The 23,326-nt window shown below is 45.0% G+C and overlaps 1 protein-coding gene across 1 annotated transcript in view; it reads right to left on the reverse strand.

Annotated features, from left to right (window-relative positions):
• ZCCHC4 (zinc finger CCHC-type containing 4) overlaps positions 1 to 23,326 on the reverse strand; it is a 66,428-nt gene that overhangs the window by 41,968 nt on the left and 1,134 nt on the right. The window contains exons 2-4 of the mRNA XM_045284366.1: positions 21,804 to 21,886; positions 7,972 to 8,247; positions 7,076 to 7,153 (exon numbers count right to left, since the gene is read on the reverse strand). Of these exons, the coding sequence (XP_045140301.1) occupies positions 7,076 to 7,153; positions 7,972 to 8,247; positions 21,804 to 21,820 (371 nt within the window). The 5' untranslated portion in view covers positions 21,821 to 21,886. The remainder of the gene's footprint in view (positions 1 to 7,075; positions 7,154 to 7,971; positions 8,248 to 21,803; positions 21,887 to 23,326) is intronic.

Consider the following 23,326-nt stretch of genomic DNA (forward strand, 5'->3'; position numbering starts at 1 on the left):
GGGTAGAGAGGGGGAGCCGATTATAAGGATCTATATATTACCTCCTCCCTGGGGGATGGACAACAGAAAAGTGGGTGAAGGGAGACATCGTACAGTGTAAACTATGACAAAATAATAATTTATGAATTATCAAAGATTCATGAGGGAGGGGGGAGCAGGGAGGGAGGGGGAAATGAGGAGCTCAAGCAGAAAGCAAGTGTTTTGAGAATGATAATGGCAAAAAATGTACAAAAGTGCTTTATACAATTGATGTATGTATGGATTGTGATAAGAGCTGAATGAGCCCCCAATAAAATTATTTTTAAAAAAAGAACTAGAAGAAAGTTGTCTGTTTCATTCTTGCTACACTGCACCCTGACTGGCTCATCTCCTCCCCACGACCCTTTTGTAAGGGATGTCCAGTTGCCTACAGATGGGCTTTGGGTCCCCAATCTGCACTCCCCCTCATTCACAATGACATGATTCTTGCTCCCTTGTGTTTTATTGACTATACAAAGGCATTTGACTGTGTGGATCATAAAAAACTAAGGATAGTCTTGAGAAGAATGGGACTTCCAGAACATCTCATTAAGCTCATGTGGAACCTGTACATGGATCCAGGGACAGTTGTGCCAACAGAGCAAGGGAATACCACATGGCTTAACATCAGGCAAGGCGTTAAATCCGTTCACCATACTTCTTCAATCTGTATAATGAGCAAATAATCAGAGACGCTGGATTCTATGAAAAAGAATGTGGCATCAGGATTAGTAGGCGTATTAGTAACCTGTGAAATGCAGATGACACAACCTTGCATGGTGAAAGTAAAGAGGACTTGAAATATCTGCTGGTGAAGATCAAGGATTGCAGGCTTCAATGTGGATCACAATTGAATGTAGAGAAAAGCAAACTCCTCACCACTGGACCGGAAGTCATATGATAAATGGAGAAAATATTGAAGTTTTGTCTTGCTTGGAGCCACAATCAATGCCCATGAGAGCAACAGTCAAGAGATCAAAGTCGCACTGCACTGGGCAAATGCGCTACACAAGTCCTCTTCAAAGTGTTAAAAAGCAAGCAAGTTACTTTGGGGATTAAGGTGTGCACCTGACTCACGCCACGACATTTTCATTTGCCACATATAAATATGTAATCTGGACACTGAATAAGAAGACTGTAAAAGAATTGACGCCTTTTTAAATTATGGTGCTGATGAAGAATAATGAAGAATAATGACAGTACCATGGTGAGATAGTTTATTGTGCCAGCCTGGCTGATAAACGCAGGTGGGATTGACTGAAGGGCAGAGAGATAAATGGCTTGGTGAGCCTTGCCTTTCTTGTCCCTTGCTCTGTGATCATTGGACCAGTGTGCGGCTGCCTTGCTTGTTCTGTGCCTCAATTTAAAGGCTACACTGCCTGTGGGACGCCTAGCCTGTGGACTGTTGCTGTAAGTTGAGGTCCCTTTAAGACTTCTCTGGAGCTGGGGACTGGTGGTTGGTGACCTGCCTTGTGATTGGCTGCTGTGCTGACATAGCCTAGCTCTCTCTACAAATAGAGGAAGATCTGGCATCAGACAGAGACTTGAAGGACTGCTAGTCTCTCAACTTTCTCTCACGGACGTGAGTTGCACTAAGCCATTTACAGTGCTTTCTAATTTAACTGTTTATTTCTTGTATTGTATATTTATCTGTGTATGATTTAACAGTTCATTTCTCGTTATATATCTAATCTTTATAAATAAATATATTAAATTATCAGGAATTTGGTTTTATCTCTCTAGAGAACCCTGTCTAACACACATGGACTACCAAAAGAACAAACAGGTCTGTCTTACAGAAGAACAGCCAGAATGCCCCATTCAAGCTAGGATCGCGAGACTTTGGACACGTTACCGGGAGAGACCAGACCCTGGAAAAGGAGATCATGCTTGGTAAAGTAGGAGGGCTATGGGAAAGAGGAAGACGTTCAACAAGATGAACCGACAGTGTCTGCAATAACGGGCTCAAATATAGCAATAAATGTGAGGATGGCAAAGTCCTGGGCAGTGTTTTGTACAAAGGCTCGCTGAGATGGAACCCACTCAATGGTACCTAGCATGTCTAACTTCTTTGTTCCCAAACCCTGTAAAACTGTAATCTCGCTCACAGAGGGGAAGTCAGATCTGAGTTTATTTCCTGGCTTCTTGCACAGCCTCCTGCAAAAACACCTTTTCTCTCTCCTCAAAATCAGTATCCAGCAGTTTTAGCTCTCAACTGTGCCTGGGGCCTAGGTCCCACTAGGGCTAGTTACAGCATCACATGTGGATTCCACCTGCCAAGCAGCCCTCACATGAAGTAGATGTGAGCAACTTGTCTAGTCCTATGAAGAAGGGACAGGTAACTTCTTGGCTAGGTAGCTCCTAAGAAGCATAGCTGTTAATAGACAACTTAAAGGTGACTTGCAAATCTAAGAAAAATGAATTACAAAATCTGCGATTTTAAAGTCACTTTAAAAAAAAAAAAAAAAATAAAAATAAAGTCACTTTTTAACACTTTAAAAGCTTGCTTGTTTGATTTTTCCCCCACTTTATTTTATGCTAGCAAACCATAGGTCAAAATGGGCAATGTAACTATTTTTAGAGTACAACTCACTGATACTACTTCAATCACGTTGCACAATCATTGCCACTATTCAATTGCAGAAGTTTTTCATCATCCTCACAGAAACTCGGTCCCCCTGGAAGCAACAACTGCCCACTCCCTTCTGCTCAGAGCCCCTCCCTCCAAAAACAAAACTCACTGCCATCGAGTTGATTCAGACACACAGCGACACTATAAGGCGGAGTAGAACTTGTCCTCTTCCAAGATTATCGATATTTACAGGGGCAGACAGCCTCCACCTTTCTCTTCCGGAGCAACTGGTGGGTTTGAACCTTGGACCTTGCGGTTAGCAAGCCCATGTGTAGTCCACTAGACCTTTAGCACTTCTTCCCTAGCCCCTGATAACCAGTAGCAAGCTTTTGTCTGGATGATTTACCCAAATAAGTGGAGTAATATTTGTTCTTTGGTATGTGACATTTTTCCCCCCTAACATAAATGTTTTCAAAGTTTGTGTGTTCGCATGTATTAGAACCTCCTTTCACTTGATGGCTGATTAATATCCCACTGTATGGCTATATGCTACACTTAGTTTATCCAAGAACAAGGGACGCATGCTAAGTCCTGGGTTTGCTGAAGACTGGCTTACAGTGAGAGTTTTACTGTATATCCATTTTCAGTCTTGACATAAGCTAGCTTCCATTGAGTTCTTTTTGCCCATTAACCCCAGTGTATAAAGCTTTGCTCTCAGGCAGAGTATGTTTAAAAGCAGATTAAAGGTCCTTTAGCCCATTCTGGGAGGGGTAGTCTTGCCCTCAGGACCCGTCTGGTTCTGCTCTTAATGGAAATTGGGGTACCACGGTGGCATGGTCAGGAGTTCTACTCCAACCAAGGTGGCTGGAGGGCCCCAGAAGCAATCTCTTCTAATCTACATCAGTGACCATGTCCCAGTCACAGGCCTTTCCTGCTTCTGCAGAAGCAGTGAGAAAGTATCTGCTGTCAATCCTAATTTTGAGCTGATTTTCCTTGTTTCCATGTTTTATAATTTGCCACGTGGCCATGAATTCTTTGGCTACCATTAAGGCTTCATGCTGACGGTTGGTCTTATTTGGATGATTTGTCTGTGTCTTGTCTTTCTCCTGCATAAGACTTATTGAAGAGATCTGTACTGAATATATTTTAATATGGGGTCACTTCCGCCCTAGAACAACAATCATCGGTTGGATACTTGAGTTGCTCCCGTATTTTGGCTTTTGTAAATAATGCTGCAGTGAACACACGGTGCATGTACCTCATCTGAGTCTCAAGTACATACACCAGGATTCTCAGTGGGTTAGCACATGAGGCCTAGAAATCTCCCATGTCGTGATCTAACACAATATAATCACTTCCATATAGATTGTCTGAAAGCAGCCAACCAGTTATAAGAAGATTAGGGTGGGAGGCAAAAATCCTTAACTCAGCCTTGATGCAATCAATTGAAAGGCAGTTTCCTCACAGGTATGCCCTACTTCCAAAATAAGTAGACACTGGAAAAGCTTGCTTGTTTTCTGCTGAATCAGGATCCTGCCCCTGGCATTTGAGGCAGCAGCCTGCCACACTGCCTGGTAACCCGAGGAGTCGTTATCATCCTGCCACCTGTCAACTCTGGATTCATTTGCCTGTGCAGCCAGAATCACGACATCTAACTCACTGCAGTTAGAGGGGTCAAAAGAAGCGTCCTGCCTGACATCTGACCCACACAAAGACGTAGAACTTGTCAGCCTCTGCAGCTGTGTGAGCCATTCTTTTGATATAAGTCTCTCTCTCTTTCTCTCTTGACACACAAACACTTACACACACCCCACTGGTTCTGCTTTCGAGAGAACCAACCCTAGGGCAATCCGTAAGAGGTTGAATAGCTGGGGTATAGGTAGCTCTATGTGTTACTTTTTGAGGAATCACTAAACTGATTTACAAGGCAGCTGTACCATTACATTCCTCCAGGAATGCACAAAGTTCACGCTTTCTCCACCCTACCCACCCCACCCCACATTTGTTCTTTTCCATTTTCCTGACAATACCCAGCCTAGTGAGATGTCTGTCTTATTTTTGAGAGAGAACATATTACATTTGATAGGTTCTCTGCAAGAACATGGAATATTGGTCAGCTAGACTGCATCAGATATAAATAAAAAGAAACACAAAACTTGATTCTTCCAATATTCAAAATGGGAATGATGCTAACAGTGTATTTGTGGGACGGAGAACTAGGCTTGGCCTCTAGACTCTGGTTTCTGAAAAGAGCCCTAGCAATCAATAGGCTTTTGTTTTATAAAATATCCAGGCAACACTTAAAAACACATGCTAATGAGCAGGGAGTACCCAACTCATCACCTTGGCAACCAGCCTCAGGAAAGGAGGGGCATGACTGCCCAGTCCACCCTCTGAGGCTTGATGTGTCACTCTAGCATGTCAGGTGGGCTTTGGGGTTTAAAAGTGGCAGAGGGAGGAAACTTCAAGGTCCCCTCAGCTATGGTACTAGTGACCAGCATAGGTTCAGTCCACCTAACCAAGTCCATCAGACCTGATGGAGGGTTACAGTAGACAGTAAGCCCCTTTTTGAGTCCCTCACTGATGCTGCCAGATGGAGACCTGCATGGAAGAGTCCTCTATCTCCAGCAGAACAGCAGGGCAGGCAGGAGGTGGCCTGTCCTACAACTGTCACTTTCAGGTCCTTCTTCTATGCCACAAAATGGTGTGCCTGGTTTTCCGTGTCCATGCAGGCAGCTCATAGCCAGCGGGACTGCTCACTATTGTACTCTGTCTACTTTTTTGTAAAAACTCAAAGTTACTTTCCAGGTGCTAATGTGTGTCCCAGGAACCCTGGTGGCTTAGTAGTTACATGTTGGGCTGTGATCCCCATGGTTGGCTGTTCAAAACCACCAGCAGCTTCAAGGGAGAAAAGCGAGGTTATCTATTCCCATAAACAGTTATAATCTTGGAAACCCACAGGGGGTCATATGAGTCAGCCCTGACTCAATGGCAGCGAGTCTAGTTTGGAATGTGCATCCGGGCACAGAACAGATGGTGTGATGTCCATGGAGGAATCACACATAGCAACTTGTGCCTTACTTCTAAGGGCATCCAGGCTCTTTAGAAACGGGACAAAGACAGGGCTTTCCACTCCCACAAAAAGTTACAGACTTGGAAACTCACAGGGCAGTTCTACTCTGTGCTAAAGGGCTGCTATGAGTTGGCATCAACTCAATGGCAATGGGTTTAGCTTGGAAGGTTTTGTGAGTACTTTACAATTTGGGCAGGGAGCCTCACAGTGTTATGCATATACCATAAACTCTTGGAACTAAAATAACTGAAGAAACTAAAAAGAGTCCACCCACACCACTCTTATCAATATGGTTAGTTACGTTCCAAAGCCTGTTGGTAAATGACAATCAGCGTTATGTAACAATGGAGAGTGATTACATCATTACATCACTGTCAAATAACATCATTAAATAACTGCTTAAGCCCTGGTGGCTTAGGAAGCAGGTCAGCAGTTCAAAACCAGAAGCTACGCCTTGGGAGAAAAGACAAGGCTTTCTACTCTCATAAAGAGTTACAGTCTCGGCAGTTCTACGCTGTCCCATATAGAGTCACTATGAGTCAGGACCAACCCAATGGCAGTATTTTGGTTTTTCAGTTAAACCAATGAGAATGATGGGCCAGTCAGGGTGGCACATAACTTTAGCTTCAGAGCCAGAGTACTCTTCCCTCCCACCTCAGGATTCGTTACTGCTGGACGCACTTCATTTCTGCACTAAACTGTTGGGATAGTAGCCAGCTCACTACTGTCGATGCAGAATGTCAGATAACGAGATAGTCAATAACTGAGGGGTGAGTACACTCAGTCTGCAGATTCAATTATAGAGACTGTGGATGGCTGAATTTATCATCCTGTGTTATAAATCAAAGATCTGTATCTTCAAAATTACCACCAGAGGTAAGATTCTAGGCAGTCTAGGCTTTCTCATCCCAACACATCGATGCCACTGAACTGGCACCCTCTGACACAAGCCCCGCCCGCTTTCCAGTCCTCTGCCTCAGGCCCAGTCAGTGTCCCCTTTACATCAGACAACCGACACATCGTCCTGTAATCTACAGTCAAACAACGACTTCAGGACCAGCGTGCTAACCTGATTGATCATGAAGTTCAGTTAGCTTTGAAAATAATTAGGAAAGAAACAATTTCCCTCAATAGGAAGGCGCGTCGAGGGCACCAAAGGCAAGAAGACCTGGTCACAGGGAAGAGTTAGGGAGTGAGACTTGAGAAAGAGCAGCCACTGGCTCCTGTTGGAGCTCTCAAAGACGACAGGCTCTGCGTAGCGGGCACGTGGCTAAAGGGTGCCTTGGAAACAATGACGCCTTCTAAGTGTCAACTAATTATGGAGTTTTACCAGAGAGTAAACAACAAAGAAAAGAAAAACAGTAAGAAGAAAACAGGAGAAAAAGCAGAATGAATATACTTTGTAAACTTACCGAAAATCAATATCCAATAACAGGCTTTTAATGTTCGACTTCTCATCTGATGCTTTCAACCTGATTAGCTCGTGTAACCTAAAGCCATTAGTGAAAGAAATGTAATGAGAAATTACAAATACCACACAAGCAAACAACATTACTATTTTTCAGATCCTTAAGTGAAATTTCTATGAGAACCGGCACATATAACACAGATCTCCATTCAGCAAATATTTTTTAAGGCCTCTTCCAAAGAGAGGAGTCAAAGATTATAGAATCAAATCAGAAAGCATCTCCGATCTCACTGCAAAATTTGTAACAGTTTCTCTCAAAGGAACTCTGAGGGGCCCCCTCTAAGTAGAGAGAGCGGGCCATACACTATGGTGACCAGATTTAAAGCGGGGCACCATTGACCAGGGGGCAGGGGGTTCTTGATAAAAAATTTGGTCTATATGGACCAAATAGACCATTCCCTAGCTTGTCGTGCATTCTTTCCAAATATCGGGACTTTTTTAAAACATCAAAAATCGGAACTGTCCCGCCAAAAGCGGGACGTTGGTCACTAGACCTTACACATCCAGTGAATTACTCAAGCTTTGTGCTGAGCTCTACATGTGCTGAATAGCTACTCCGTGAACGTTCCCTACAATTTCAATACAGGCATAGTGTGGGTTCTGCTCTAGAGGTAAATGGAGTATTCCGATAAAAGTAAGTATTGCAATAAAGCCAGTTGTACGCATTTTTGCCCATTTCTGAGCACACCTACAAGTGATGTTTATACTCTGCGGTAGTCTACTCAGTGTGCAACAGCATGATGGAAATGTGTGTGATATTTCAACCGTGCAGGCTTGCTTCAAGCCAGGCCTGCCCGGAGCGGAACTAGAGGAAAGCGAGAGAGAAGATGATGGGGCTACCTGGGGGTTCCCACACACAGCACTCTTGTGAACCCGAGCGTGGAGAGCAGGTCCACCAAGAAGCGACAGCTCCTGTCAGCAAACAGATACTGGGCGTGGGTTTTCTTGTTCTGCAGAAGGTACAGGAGTTGACTGGGCCTCTTCAGCTGCGCCACGGAGATCTCTCCCACCACCGGATGCTCCCTGTGTTCGCCCCACTCGCCTGGCAGCAGCAGCTGCTGACATCTTTGGCAAAACTTCCTCTGGGACAGGGGCAACTGGATAAACGTCAGGTACCTTCCAGGAGCGAGAAAACAGGGGGTGATCAAGGATTTTAGGTGTGTTGTATGAAGGACCACGCACTTTTGTTTTTAGTATCCCACAAATATTCTGCTCTAAAAAGGCCTGCATAAGGAAGCCAAAAACAAAACCAAACTCACTACCATCGGGCCGATGCCAACTCGTAACAACCCTCTAAGCCGAGGTAGAGCTGCCCCTGTGGGTTTCCAAGGCTGTAACTCTTTCCTGCAGTAGAAGGCTCATCTTTCTCCAGAGGAGCGGCTGGTGTTTTCGCGGCAGTTTTGAGCCAAGATTTGAAGAAGCCTAAAGAACCCTGGGGAAGCCCTGGTGGCAGTGATTACGGGTTGGGTTATGAGCCACAAGCTTTGTAGTTCGAAACTACCAACCAAACTTTGGAAGAGAGACGGGCTTTCTGTTCCTGTAAACAGTTGGTCTCAGAAACTCACAGCGGCAGTTCTACCTGCTCTAGGGTCACTGAGTCAGCACTGACTTAGAGGTAATGAGTGTGGCTTTTTGGTTTCTTTGTTTGTTTGCTTTTTTAAGAGGCATAGCATCTTGGAGATTCCTTCGGCCTCCATAGGTCCCCAAAGTCTAGATTCTTTAAGAATGTGCCATTCTGTTTCCTCTTTCTCTGCCTTTGCACGCAGATTGCTGTGGGAGTCCCTGATCAGAATGAGCAGGATTGCCAGGCACCCTCGAGCTCCTCTGCTCTCACCCGGTCAAGGAGACAATTAGTTCTGAAATCCAGTTCCTTCTCCATCCTTGGGTTCCCACCTTTCTCTTCCATTCCAGACAGAGACCAACAGTCACATCCTAGCTGTGCGCTTGGCCACCCAGAACTACAACTCATTATGCAGGCTGGTGGAACTCACACGCTCACCCCTTATTTTGCACAGAGCACGTTCACACAAATAACACCCACATACACATATAATGTGGGAACGATGAAGTCATCTTTTTTACAGTTCTGGCATAACGCACTCACACTCCATTCACCCTCATTCAATAGTCCAAAAACGTTACCTTGGTTTATATTTACAGAATAAAGATCTATGAAAAGATTGGGAAACCACAGGTGGAGTTTGGTAGCTCTGGCAACCAGACAGTAACTAACTGGCACCGTGTGTTGCCTCTGGGGTGGTTCGTGGGTGGCCCTGCGCGGTGGCTCCTGGAGGCTGATGTATACCTGGGTACTTCACGCCAGAGACATGCCAAGGGTTGGGCTCAGGGTCAAGGTTTCCACAACCTGAGCACAGGCTGGTCCCTTGTGGGGTGGGACCTGCACATGTGTGTGTGGGTGCCCTGGTGCCAGTCTCTGATGCCTGGCCCCAGTCCCACAGGAAGGGGGCGTATCCTAAAGGCCCAGTGAATTGGCTTTAACCGAGCAAGGGATACAAGGTCCCCCTGAGTCAGTGGCTCTGACACCATCTACAGGTGTCCACCGAGCCAGGAAATTCCTGGGTCCCTAACCGAGGTTGTAGGGATGAGCGCGGGCAGCTGTGGCACACCCACCTACCTGCCTGAGTGATCTTTCCAATCACGCACCTCCTGGGCTGGGGCCACAGAATGAGATTGACGGCAACAACATGTCAAAAAGGATGATCAGAATAGCAAGTATGAACAGAAAGCATGTGGAGGGGAGAGGTTACTGAGGGGGACAGGGGGAGCAAGAGTAACACATGTATGGAGTGTTTAATAGGATATTAGGACATTGTTTTTTATTTCATTTCTTGTGATGGGATATATATTTCTTTAAAGAAATATTATATAATATATATAAATAATTCTTGAAAGAAAAAAAATCCACCAGCTTCCTTATCCTTTTTGTTTTGTTTTTGTAAAGACACGAGACGTTTCACGCACGCAAGAACCCACATGGCCAAGGCAGCAGCCACAAGGTTCCCATTCCTGGCGACCACCGGGCCGATGGACGGAGGCATGTGAATCATGGCCTGGAGTCAGGATCTGGGGGAGGACAAGAGGGGGACGAGGATTCCTTATCTCTCAAAACTACTTAATAGTGGTCTGAGTAGCTTTTTTTTTAAAGTAAAAGTAAACTTGAAATGGACTTGTAGTCAGTCTTTAGTGACAAGTTCATCTCAAACAAAATTAAAAAAAGAAAGGAAATAAATTGGGGGGGGGGCAGAGAAAACAGGAATGAACAACGTGGGTTATTTGTATCAAGATAATGTGTATTACTGTGAATTGTCCAACAAAATCACGGCTCTACTAAGCCCTTAAACCAAGGGAAGTATTCTGGGAAGGTGACTGGTAATATTTCACCAGTATCACCTTTTGGGGGAAGACGGCTCCCCAAAAGTCCTTGTGGTTTAAGAAGAATCAGATGGTTTCAATGAACATCAAGGTGGAACTGCACTGGAAAACCCATGCATTTATTTCCCCAGAATCAATACCATTTTTAAAGCACAGTTGTACTCCAGTGTATCCGAAGCGAGTGTGGCCTGTAGTTTTCAATATGCATTCAGAATGACGACAGCAGGAAATGCGCCCGTCCTGGCAGTCCTGGCAGTCCTGGCAATCCACATTCCTGCTCTCAGGCTAACTGCTCTTAGACAGCCTGATCCTTAACTGGAGAGAAAGGAGAGGGTGACAGACAGGAAGAAAGGGCTTAGTCACTGGAACTTAGACTGACCTTGTGGTTAGCAGCTCCAAGTGCAACCCCTATGCCACCAAGGCTCCACTGGGGCAGTTCTGCCCTGTCCTGTAGGTTGCTATAGCCTTGCTATGAGTCAGAAGCGACTTGATGGCAATGAGTGTGGAGGAAAAAAAGAACTCAGGGAGACTTCCAATATTATAACTATCATCACTATGTCAAAAAGAACTAGTCAGTATTCAACCACTTCAGAGGTAGCATATTAATAAGAATTTATAGTAGTGAAGGAAGAAATCCAAGGTGCAGTGAAGGCATTAGCCAAAAACAAGGCCCCAGGGATTGATGGGATACCAAGTGAAATGCTTCAACAAGCTGATGAAGCCCTGGAAACACTCAACTACTATAAGCCAAGAAATTTGGAAGTCAGCTTCCAAGCCAACAGAACAGAATAGATTCTTATCTGTACCCATTCCAAAGAAAGGTGATTCCACAGCATGGGGAAATTATTGGACAATATCATTAATATCACATGCAAGTAAAACTGTGCTGACAATCATTAAACGACACGTGTAGCAGTAATTGACAGGGTGTTGTCAGAAATTCAAGAGGATTCAGAAGAGGCCATGGAAAAAGGGATATCATTACTGATATCAGATGGATTTTGGCTCAAAGCAGAGAATACCAGAAAATGTTTCCTTGTGGTTGATTCATTATGCAAAGACATTCAGCTGTGTGGATCATAAACAATATAGGTAGCTTTGAAAAGAACAAGAATTCCATGGCATTCCTTGATGCTCACCTTCCGGACACAATTGCTGAAGACAAATGGGTACATAAGCAAATGTAAAGAAAGCCGATGGTGCCCAGCTATCAAAAGATACAGCATACAGCGTCTAGGGTCTTAAAGGCTTTAAGGTAAACAAGCGGCCATCTAGCTAAGAAGCAACAACGCCCACATGGAAGAAGCACACCAGTCAGTATGATCACGAGGTGTTGAAGGTATCATGCATCAAAGAACAAAAAATCAAATCATTGTGAATGACGGGGAGTGCAAATTAGGGACCTACAACCCGTCTGTAAGCAACTGGACATGACCTTACAGAAGGGTTGTGGGGAGGAGATGAGCCAGTCAGGGTGCAGTGTAGCAACGATGAAACAGACAACTTTCCTCTAGTTCTTAAATGCTTCCTCTCCCCTGTGGGAAACCGAAGGATTTCTCTCAAGCTGTCTCCCCCAAATATATGCCAGACTTTGCTACTTGAGAATGACTATACACTTGGAGGTCATCAGGAGTAGATTAGGGGTCATTCTCCCTAAGAGCAATCAGCCATCTAGACCAAGCAGACACCACTGTTTATCCCACAAGTAGGGCCCACTCCCTTCTGATAAGGACAGTAGTTGTGTTTCCTTGTAGGAGACACCACAGAGGTCATACCCGCCCAAGGATGACCAAGGTTAGGCTGCCATCATGAATCTAGGGTCTGCCCATCTTATCACATGTATACCCCTAGACCTTCCCATTCCTATGGGCACACCCCTAGCTCATCCCCTTCCTGTTACGCTTATGCCTATCATACATCCCCTTCCTACAATGTGTATGCCTATTATACTGCCCCTTTCTGTGACGTATGTCTTCACCTGTAATTAGGGGGCTTGCACGTCCCCAGAGAGGATAAAAGCTGGGGAAGCATTAAAGTTTCTCTCTCTCCCTCCACATGGACCACCAAGCAGGGCTGAGGTGAGCAATGCTACCATGAAATGTGTCTGACTCCATTACTTGACTCCATCTTTTAACTCTCATGCTCTCTATGACTTTGTTATAATCTTTACTTATTATCACTGTACAATTGCGCCTACCGGACCTGTGATATTTTGTAGGAGACCCCTCTCCCCTTAACCCCACACTCCCCCACTATCATAATCCCAACTCTACCTTACAAATCCGGCTAGACCAAAGGATGTACACTGGTACAGATAGGAACTGGAAACACAGGGAATCCAGGACAGATGATCCCTCTAGGACCAGTGCTGAGAGTGGCGATACTGGGAGGGTAAAAGGAGGGTGTGGTGGAAAGAGGGAACTGATTACAGGGAATTATATGTGACCTCCCCCCTGGGGGACAGACAACAGAAAAGTGGGTGAAGGGAGACGTCGGACAGGGCAAGATATGACAAAATAATAATTTATAAATTATCAAGGGTTCATGAGGGAGGGGGGAGCGGGGAGGGAGGGGAAAAATGAGGACCTAATGCCGGGGCCTTAAGTGGAGAGGAAATGTTTTGAGAATGATGAGGGAAATGAATGCACAAATGCACTTTACAAAATTGATGTATGTATGGATTGTGATAAGAGTTGTATAAGCACCTAGTAAAATGATTTAAAAAAAAAAAAAAAAAGAGGCAACGGTGTGAACAGAACAAAGGAATACTGCATAGTTTAAAATCAGGAAAGATGTGTGCTAAGATTATATCCTTTCACCATACTTATTCAACCTATATGCTGGACAAACAATCCAAGTAGCTGGACTACATGAAGTAAAACACGGCATCAGGATTGGTGGAAGGCTTATTAACAACTTGGGACATGCAGGTGACACAACCTTGCTTGCTGAAAATGAGTAGCAGGACCTGAAGCACTTTCAGATGAAGATCAAGGAATACAGCTTTCAGAATGGATTACGACTCACTGTATAGAAAACCAAACTCCTCACAACTGAGCTAATAGGTAACATTATGATAAACAAAGAAAAGGCTGAAGTTGTCAAGGAGTTTGTCTGTCTTGGATCTACAATCAATGCTCATGGAAACGGCAGTCAAGAGATCAGAGGATGCATTCCATTGAAACCACCACGTGCTGTCGGAAGAATGTGCAAATCTGTTTTGGAGGAAGTACAGCCAGAATGCTCCTTAGAAGCGAGGATGGGGAGACTTGCACTGGGCGCAAAGATAACCAGTTTTGAGGATGGCCTGGACTGGGCATCGATTTTCGTTTGTCCATAGGGTTGCTGAGTCAGATCGACCTGATGGCACCAAACAACGAGAGAGCTGGACCAGGGCCGCACAGGGCAGGGTGTAGGAGACTACGCAGGGAGTGCATGGAGGGGAAAGCTGCCAAGGGAGAGTGGGAGCCAGCGAGACGGGGAGAGAGAGAACTCCCAGAGCTGCTGACACGTCCCACCAGGCTTCTGCTGAGGGCTGGCCAGTGCTTGTATGTGAAGAAACTACCCACTCCACAGCAGGAAACACAACTGGGAAGGAGCAGGTAGAACAATTGCTGGGATTCACACAGGACCCAAAGTGCTGCCTTCTGACAAGCCAGAGTGGAAACCCCCCTGATAGCTGAGGAAGGGCCATCCTAGGCTAAAGTCCTAGGCTGCTCTGGGCTGCCTAAGAAATCTAGGCCCCTAGACGAAGATGGCACAATTAGAAGTCAGGGCTATGACAGCAGTGACATGGCACCATATCCCCCATGTTCCAAAAGGCGGAGGAAAGGATATCCCCATTCAGTAAAGACATGACGAAATGGGAAAAGACTGAATCAAACTGATAAAGACTTTCTAGAAACTGTCTTGAGATGCAATGCACACTGAGCGAGGACAGTGCAGCAGTCCAGGTGCTGCGGAAGAAAAGATCCGTACAATTGAAGGCACTGCAGGAAAACATCCAAAACGCAGCAACAAGGGGGGAAATACACATTTGAATGAAGTCCTTTAAGGGTAAGGGCAAAAAATGTATTATCATTTTGAGAAAATAAGGGCTAAATGGTTTTGAACCTGATGAAAGCAGCATATCAAAAGATTCAAGAAGTGAGGGGTAGGATGCTGAGCTGTGGTTATTGCCTCATAGCCGCCTGGCGGGCTCCAGGAAGACACCCCGCTTCGCTCTGACCGTTATCCAACATGGCAACACCAGGCTTAACAAGGAGAAAAGAAAATACTCCAGGGAAAAATAGATGAGCCTCGTTCAGAGACTGGGTTTAAACAAGCTGCAGAATAAGGGAAAAGATAAGGTCTTAAAAGAGGCCAGAGCAAAGCAGGGCACATTAGACAGGGGGGGGGGGGGTGTTAGGCGGAAGGGTGTACAAAAAATGAAACTGAAGACCATGTCGCCCAAGCACAGACTCCAAAATCAGCATTTTAGTAAATCAAACCCAGCAACACAAGAAAGGGCCAGGACCAAGGGGCGCTGAGTTAGTTAATTGTGCCAGCCTGGCCGATAATCACATGTGGTGCTGGTTGAAAGGCGGAGGGATAAATGGGTGGTGAAGCCTCGCCTTTCGAGTTCTCGGGTCTCTTGTTTTGTGATGGTTGTATCGGGTGCAGCTGCCTTAGCAGTTCCCTGCTTTAGCTTGCAAGATTGACTTCCTCCAAGACATCCCCAAGGAGAAGCCGCATGGATCTATCCCGATGCAGCCTGGGTGCTGGAGCAGCCGTGTGGAGACCCTTGCTAGTGCTGAGATGCTTACACATTCACGGACTCAGCTTTCCTCCTGCAGTCGGCATCATAGCCTCTGCTTCGTGAGGTGAAGGACTTTGTGGACTGGTGTTGGGATAATGGGTTAATGTTGGACTTGTGGGCTTGGGCAGCATTGGGTTGGGATGTTTTCGTGATGCACCTTTTCTTTACATAAAACTCTCTCTTATACATGAGTCGCTGTGGATTTGTTTCTCCAAAGTACCCAGACTAATACAGGCGCTTACCCTAGGAATGCAAGGCTACTCTGTATCTCAAGTCAACCCATGAAACCCAGCAGATAAACAAGCTAAACAAAATCCCAGAAAACAAAACACAAAACCTCGTCTCAGTAAGGGCAGAAAAAGCATTTGACAAAACAAACACTTATAGCTAACATCATACGTAATGAGAGATTGACTATGATCTCCCTGAAATTGAAAGCAAGCAAGGCCGTCTACTCTTGCTATTTCTATTCAACATTGACGGGGTTCCTGCTGTTGCTATCAGATACCCTGAAGGTAGTTCTGACTCCTAGCGACCCTCTCTGTACAACCGAGCGAAACGTTGCCCTGCCCGTGCCATGCTCACCGCAGTTGTTATGTTTGAGCCCACTGTTCCAGCCACTGTGACCATCCATCTCAGGAAGGGCCTTACCCTTCTGCTTTACCAACTATGACGTCCTTCTCCAGGGACTGGTCTCTCGTCAATGCTTGAGATGAAGCCTTGCCGGCCTCTCTTCTAAGCGCATTCTGGTTGTCCTTCTTCAGAGACAGATTTGTTTGTTCTTTGGGCAGTTGATGATACTTTCAATATTCTTCACTGGCACCATAATTCAAATGCATCTATTCCTCTTCAGTCTTCCTCATTCAGTGTCCAACTTTCACATGCACATGAGGCGATTGAAAATACCATGGCTTGGGTCAGGCACACCTTAGTAACATCCTTGCTTTTTAATACTCCAAAGAGTATCCGCCAATCCGGATACTGCATTCTTCTCCATATAGTCCAGCTTCTCTGATGATCTGCTAAGCATACAGGTTGAAGAAGTGTGGTGAGAGGACATACAACCTGTCACACACCTTTCCTGATGTCGAACCATGCAGTATTCCTGTGTTCTGTTTGAACAACTGTCTCTAGACTCACGTATAAGTTCCACATGAACACAATGAAGTGTTTTGGAATTCCCTTTATTCCCAAGCCATCCATAGTTGGTGATGAGTTACACAATATTGCCTCTGCATAATTAATCAAACAATAAATATTGTTTGGTATTCCCTGCTTTGAGCCAAGATCCATCTGTCATCAGTAATGATATTCTTTGCTCCATGTCCTCTTCTGAATCCTGCTTGAATTTCTGGCAGTTCCTTGTTGATGTACTGCTGCAACCACTGTTAAATGATGTTCAGCAAAATCTTACTTGCATGTGTTGCATGTCGACTAGATCTTTTTGATAGTGACCTTGTGTATTCCTCCAATCTTCTTTTGATTCATACTGCATCATGCAATATTTTGCCCACAGATTCTTTCAATATTGTAGTCCAAGGCCTTAATTTTTTTTCTTCAATTCTTTCAGCTTGAAATATGCTGAGCATGTTCTTCCTTTCTGGTTTTCAACTCTAGGTCTTTGCACAGTTCATTATAATACTTAACTTTGTCTTCTCAAATTGATCTTTGAGATGTTCAACTCTTTTACTTCATCATTTCTAACATTTGCTTTAGCTACTCTACGATCAAGGGCAGGTTTCTGAGTATCTTTCTTTAACATTTACTTTGATCTTTTCTTTCTTTCTTGTCTTAATAGGGCAGGAAAACAAAATAAAAGGCATACCTTGCAAAGGAAACATTAAACTGTCTTAATTTACAATGTGATGTTTATAGAGAAAGTCCTAAAGACTTTGAGAGAATTAATAAGTTTAGAAAAGCTGCAGGATAAAAGATCATATACAAAATTATGTTGCTTATAGGCTAGCAACAGGCATTTAGAAACTGACAATTAGAAAATAACACTACATAAAACAGCATTTAATATGTGAACTATCACAGGATAAATCTGACCAAAAAAATTTCCAATGCTATTACACGGGGGGTGGGGTGGGGGAACCACATAGGAAAACTAAAATGAGCTAAAAACGAAAAAGCTGTAGGGCCATGCCTGGGAAAACTCAGTATTCTTAAAATGTCACTTCTAGAATTTACTTATAAACATGATCCCAATAAAAATCCCAGCAGGCTTTAGTGTAGAAATTGGGGGGGGAAATGGATTCTAAAATTCACATGGAAACAAAAAGGGACTAGTACATGGAAAACAAATTTGAAAAAGAACCTTTCAGTGTGGTGACATCTGAATGACATGATGGACATATTTCATGTCTTATCACCTACAAATTTATCGCGATACAGAAAAACGAACAGTTAGAAGACTCACACTGCTTGACTTGAGGCATCACAGCTTCCCAGAAGTCAGCACTGCGTGTTATTGTGTGACAGTCAACGCAACCAAGTGAAGATCCAGAAAATAGGCCCATCCATCATGCATCTCTCTGAGAGAAATCTTCATAGATTTCTAGGCCAGGTGTGTCCCCTATCCTAAAATAGAGCATTTCGAAGCACCCATAAACAAAAATGGCAGAAAGCAGTTGCCATAAGTTGATATGGAAAACTCTTTGAGAGTCCCTAGACCCCGATAACATGTCCAAAGGACATGACGGAGACTTGCCACCCTTGCCTCTAAGGAGCACACTGGCCGTACTTCTTCCAAGACAGAAGTTGTTCTTTTAGCAGGCCACGGTACTTACAGTAAGCTTCGCTGACACCATCATTCAAATGCATCTGTTTTTATTTAGTCTTCTTATTCAAAGCCCAACTTTCACACACATATGAACTTTCATATCATATGCAACTTTCACATGCATACCATGGATTGGGTCAGGCGTCCATAGTCCTCAAAATTGCATCCTTGCTTTTAACACTTCAAAGAGGCCCTGTGCAGCACAGTTACCCAATGCAATGGTCACTGCCTCAAAGCCACCAGATACAAGGTTTGTGACACTGCAAACCTTCAGAGCAGGCAACCTTATCTTTCTCCCACATTGTGGGTCTGAAACGCCCACCTCGCAGTTAGCAGGCCAACATCGAACCCACAACGCCACCGGGGCTGGAGTGGGGGGAACGCTAAGGAGAACAATGATCCAGGACTGACAGTACCTACAGAAAGCAGACCCCAGCTGTTACTCCCATATGGACGAAAGCCTGTTGCTCAGACACCAGCCAACACAAACCAAGGGGATAAGGGGGCACCAGAACTCGAGCAAGAGATGAAACCCCAAAGCAAAGAGAGGCTAGTGTGACGGCCTCTCTCAGCGCATGACGGCGACTTGGGAGGGGGGAGCCTGCTATGTGGACATCCACTTGGACGATAAAGCGCTCTGCCCGTCCAATACCTTCATACTGGCAGTATTTCCAGTCTTGCAGAAAGCTCTATGGCCAGTTCATTATTTCTGAACACAAGAGAAACCCAGGCCGTGTGTATTACTCCTTGCTCTTGATAACCACCTTAATCATTCAGCAACACTGCTTTATAGGTAATGTTCAGACAAGAATGTTTTTAGTATTTGGTGGCAAGCATGAGAATATAAGGAACTATGGCCTCCTCAGCACTACTCCTTATACACAGACACACACAAAGCAAACACATAAACACACACACAACCCCCACAAACACATAAACACACACGCACTTCATTCTGCTGCCTGCTCAGCACGATCCACAAACTGCAGGCTAGCACTCTGAAATGTCATTTTTATTGATCTCCTTTTGATGTTCCATTTGCCTTTCCAGGAGCAGACAAAATATGTTTACGGCATTTCCCTAATAGTCAGTCTTTAAAAATCTGGGTTTCAATGAGCACTGAGAAAACAGAATGAAGCAGCCACCAGGCAGAGCTGACCGGACACACCTCCATGAATGCTGACCGGATCGTTCACATAAGACTTCCCTTCAACTCTGCAGGTCACGCCCAGGGTGCCAACATGCTGCCCACTACAGGACAGCAACACTTGCATCTCAGGGACTTTGGCCATATTTACAGAGACCAGACCCTGGAAAAAGACATCAGGCATGGTGTGTTAGGTGTTATGCCACCTGGGGCGGGCCAGGATTCTCCCATCTCCAGAGGGAATCTTCTGTGAAGCAGGGGAGAGAACCACGCCCTTAAGCTGGTCCCAGCCTTGATCCACTTGAGGGAGGTTTCACTTGGGGGTAGAGGCTACTCTTAGTATAGAGTGACACTGTGGGGAAGCTTGTGGGGAGGAGAGGAGAGTCCCCCACAAATTATCACAGGTCCGGTAGGCACAACCATACATAGAGAGCATGAGAGATAGAGGAGAGACTGAATTAATGGAGTCAGACACAATTCATGGTAGAATGCTCACCTCAGCCCCGCTTGGTGGTCCTCGTGGGAGGAGCCCAGCCACAAGAGGAGAGAACCTCAGGAGTGAGAGCAGGAGAGCCCCCAGGAGCGAGGACCGGGGAGAACCTCCACTTTATTGCTAACCAAAGGTTATCTCTCTTTAGGGGGGCATGATTACAGGTAACCACACGTCACAGGAAGGCGCAGTACAATAGGCATACACATCGTAGAAAGGGGATGTATGATAGGCATAAGCGTAACAGGAAGGGGATGAGCTAGGGGTGTGCCCATAGGAATGGGAAGGTCTAGGGGTATACATGTGACAAGATGGGCGGACCCTAGATTCATGGCAGCCTAACCTTGGTCATCCTTGGGCGGGTTTGACCTCTCTGGTATCTCCCACAAGGAAACAGACAACTACTATCCTTATCAGAAGGGAGTGGGCCCTACTTGTGGGATAAACAGTGCTGTCTGCTTGGTCTAGATGGCTGATAGCTCTTAGGGAGAATGACCCCTAATCTACTCCTGATGACCTCCAAGTGTATAGTCATTCTCAAGTAGAAAAGTCTGGCATATTTTGGGGAAAGACAACTTGGGAGAAATCCTTCTGTTTCCCATAGAAGCTGACCCACATTTTTTAAAAAACAGTTTTATTGCTATATAAATCACATATCATATAATTCAATGGTTTGAATATATTAAAAAGAAGTTGCACAATCATCATCACAATCCATTTTAGATGTTTCCTTCATTCTTATAGCCATGAATATGTTGTAAGTCCCAATACACAGCCTGGGTCACCAAGGGCTGGATAGAAACTTGGTCAAAAGTGCCGTTTAGGAACGTAATAGAGGATGTATTCTCCCCTGGGGGGGTGAGGGGTGGGGCTATAGAAGTAATGCTAGCGTTTCCCAGTGGCAGGTTGCTTCTCCTGGTTTACCCACCAACAGAGATGAAAGCACCTTCGAGACACATGCCTCACCCACCCCCTGCCCCTCCCAACCTCTGGACTTGCACTTCCATTAGGGTTTACGAGGCACCCCCATAGGAGTGTGTTGATTTGATGTGACTACAGTCATGTTATATGGCAGCAACAGATTGGTCTTCTCCCACTCCCCACAGCATGAGAAACCTGCCCGGGATGAGCTGAGCCCTCCTCTATCAAAGTGGTTTTAAGATAGATAAAAACTGATTACAAGGATCTACATATAATCTCCTCCCTGGGGGATGGACAACAGAAAAGTGGGTAAAGGGAGACGTCAAACATTGCAAGATATGACAAAATAATAATAATTAATAAATTATCAAGGGTTCACAAGGGAGGTGGGAGCGGGGAAGGAGGGAGAAAAATGAGGCGTTGATACCAAGGGCTCAAGTAGAAAGCAAATGTTTTGAGAATGATGATGGCAACAAATATATAAATGTGCTTGACACAATGGATGGATGGATGGATGGATTGTGATAAAAGCTGTACAAGCCCCCAATAAAATTAGAAAAAAAAGAAAAGAGTGCGCATCAAGCAGGCATGCCACCCGCGTTGCCTGGGAGGCCGGATTAGAGACTGCATGATCTGAGACAAGACACCTGTCTTTTTCTGGTGTCGCACCTGGTGACACGTCTCTAGAGAAACCAGCCAAATGTACCAGGGAAAGCAGGAAAGGGCCCCAAGCACATGAATGACACAGTGGCTGCAACAAAGGGCACAAACACAAGAACAACTGTGAGGAGGGTGCAGGGAGGATGAGGGATGTATGTACGTATTGTGATTAAGACCTGTCGGAGTCCCTAATAAAATGATTTTTTTTTTAAAAATGTTTCATTCTTTCAGCATTTCAAGTTGCCTTGGGAAAAGTCAGCAGTTCGAAGCTACCCGCAGCTCCACGGAGAATGCTGTGCAGTCAGCCTCTGTAAGGATCTCGGTGGAAACACTCTGGGTCAGAGCTACGTTGTCCTGGATGATCATGGTGCGTTGGAGGGTTGGTTGGAGTGTGAGCGCTTCAGGAAAGAAGCATCACTGTTGAGTCAGTTTTAAAAAACCAGAAAGAAAACAAAACTCACAGCCCCGGCATGAGTACCTGTGCACACACTGCATCCGACTGAGAGGAGGCTGGCATCTGCGGTTATGAGCTTCTCGGGCAGCAAGTCTCACTTCTGACAACTGAAAAAGAATAGAGAGTTTGTTTAATAAACCACCGAACCTCCCAGCATCCTAGAAACACGGCTGTTACAGGCTGACAGCAAGAAATCACAACATCCCTGAGTACTGCAATGTTGTGAGCACGCATTCATTTCAGGGGAAAACAAAGTGCATAAAACCGGGGGTCACTCAAGAATAAGGTGACCAGATTTAAAGCGGAACCACCATTAGCCGGGGGGGCGGGGGTGTTCTTGATTAAAAATTTGGTGTATATGGACCAAATAGACCATTCCCTAGCTTGTCATGCATTCTTTCCAAAAATTGGGGCTGTCCCGCCAAAAGCGGGACATCTGGTCACCTTACTCTAGAACCATCTAAATACCCAACACGGTCAAGGGGAGAGGTCTAACTCTCATGGTGACTGATGTCAAGGGATGTGCGGCAGACTGGTAAACAGGACTCTTTCCCAATAAATTTTAACGAGCTAAAAATTCTCTAGTGAAAACATTCACAAACTTTAACTGGAGAGAATCCAAAACACCATGTCCATAACTCTCTCTCCACATGCCTTCATGAGAACAATCCGTGGTCGCATTAAGGATGTTCATTGCAGATGTGCACATGGAGTGCTTTTCTACCATTTCCTAGACATGATCACAAACGAGATCGTTTAAGGAGAAATTGGTATTTGCAAAGGGAGGATCAGGGAGTCACTACTAACCTCTTGGAGAATTGTAAGGGGAACCAAGACAGGAATTCAAGACCCCAGGGATTATCAGAGCTGTTGGTAGCCACACAGAGTAGTTTTCAACTCACAGAGACCCCCTTGTGGCAGAGCAGAACCACCCTATAGGGCTCTTTCGGCTGTAATCTGCACTGAAGCACACTGCCAAATCTTTCTCCAGAAGAGCAACAAGGTTCACAAACAAGCTCTAGTTTCCTGTCTTTATGTATGTATGTATGTACATATGTGTGTGTGTTTGTCACCGGTTTTACTTTTCCAGAGAATTCAGGCTAATATACCTGGTAAAACAGGTCAGTGAAAAGTAGGAAGACCCTCAAAGATAAGGATTAACACAGTGGCTGCTGCAAAAATAAGAACAAATGTGAGGATGGAGCAGGAATGGGTGTGTGTGTGTGTGTGTGTGTGTGCTTGTGTGTGTGAGAGAGACAAAGAGAGAGACAGACAGACAGAGAGAGAGAGTGCCCTGGTGGTACAATGGTTACAATTAAGGCTGCAGTTTGAAACCACAGGCTGTCCCACAGGGGAAAGATGAGGCTCTCTAATCCCATAAAGAGTTACAGTCTCAGAAACTCCCAGGGTCAGTTCTGCCCTGTCCTGCTAATGTCACTATGAATTGCCATCATTTCTCTTAAAAATGTATGGCATATAATGCTCTGATTGTAGTCTTATCAACATTCTCAATACATTTGTCACAAACATCAAAAAAAAATTATCTG

The sequence above is a fragment of the Echinops telfairi genome, unplaced genomic scaffold, assembly GCF_000313985.2.
Source record: "Echinops telfairi isolate 266 unplaced genomic scaffold, ASM31398v2 ScPeMD7_7468;HRSCAF=8506_0, whole genome shotgun sequence".
NCBI classification, from domain to species: Eukaryota; Metazoa; Chordata; class Mammalia; order Afrosoricida; family Tenrecidae; genus Echinops; species Echinops telfairi.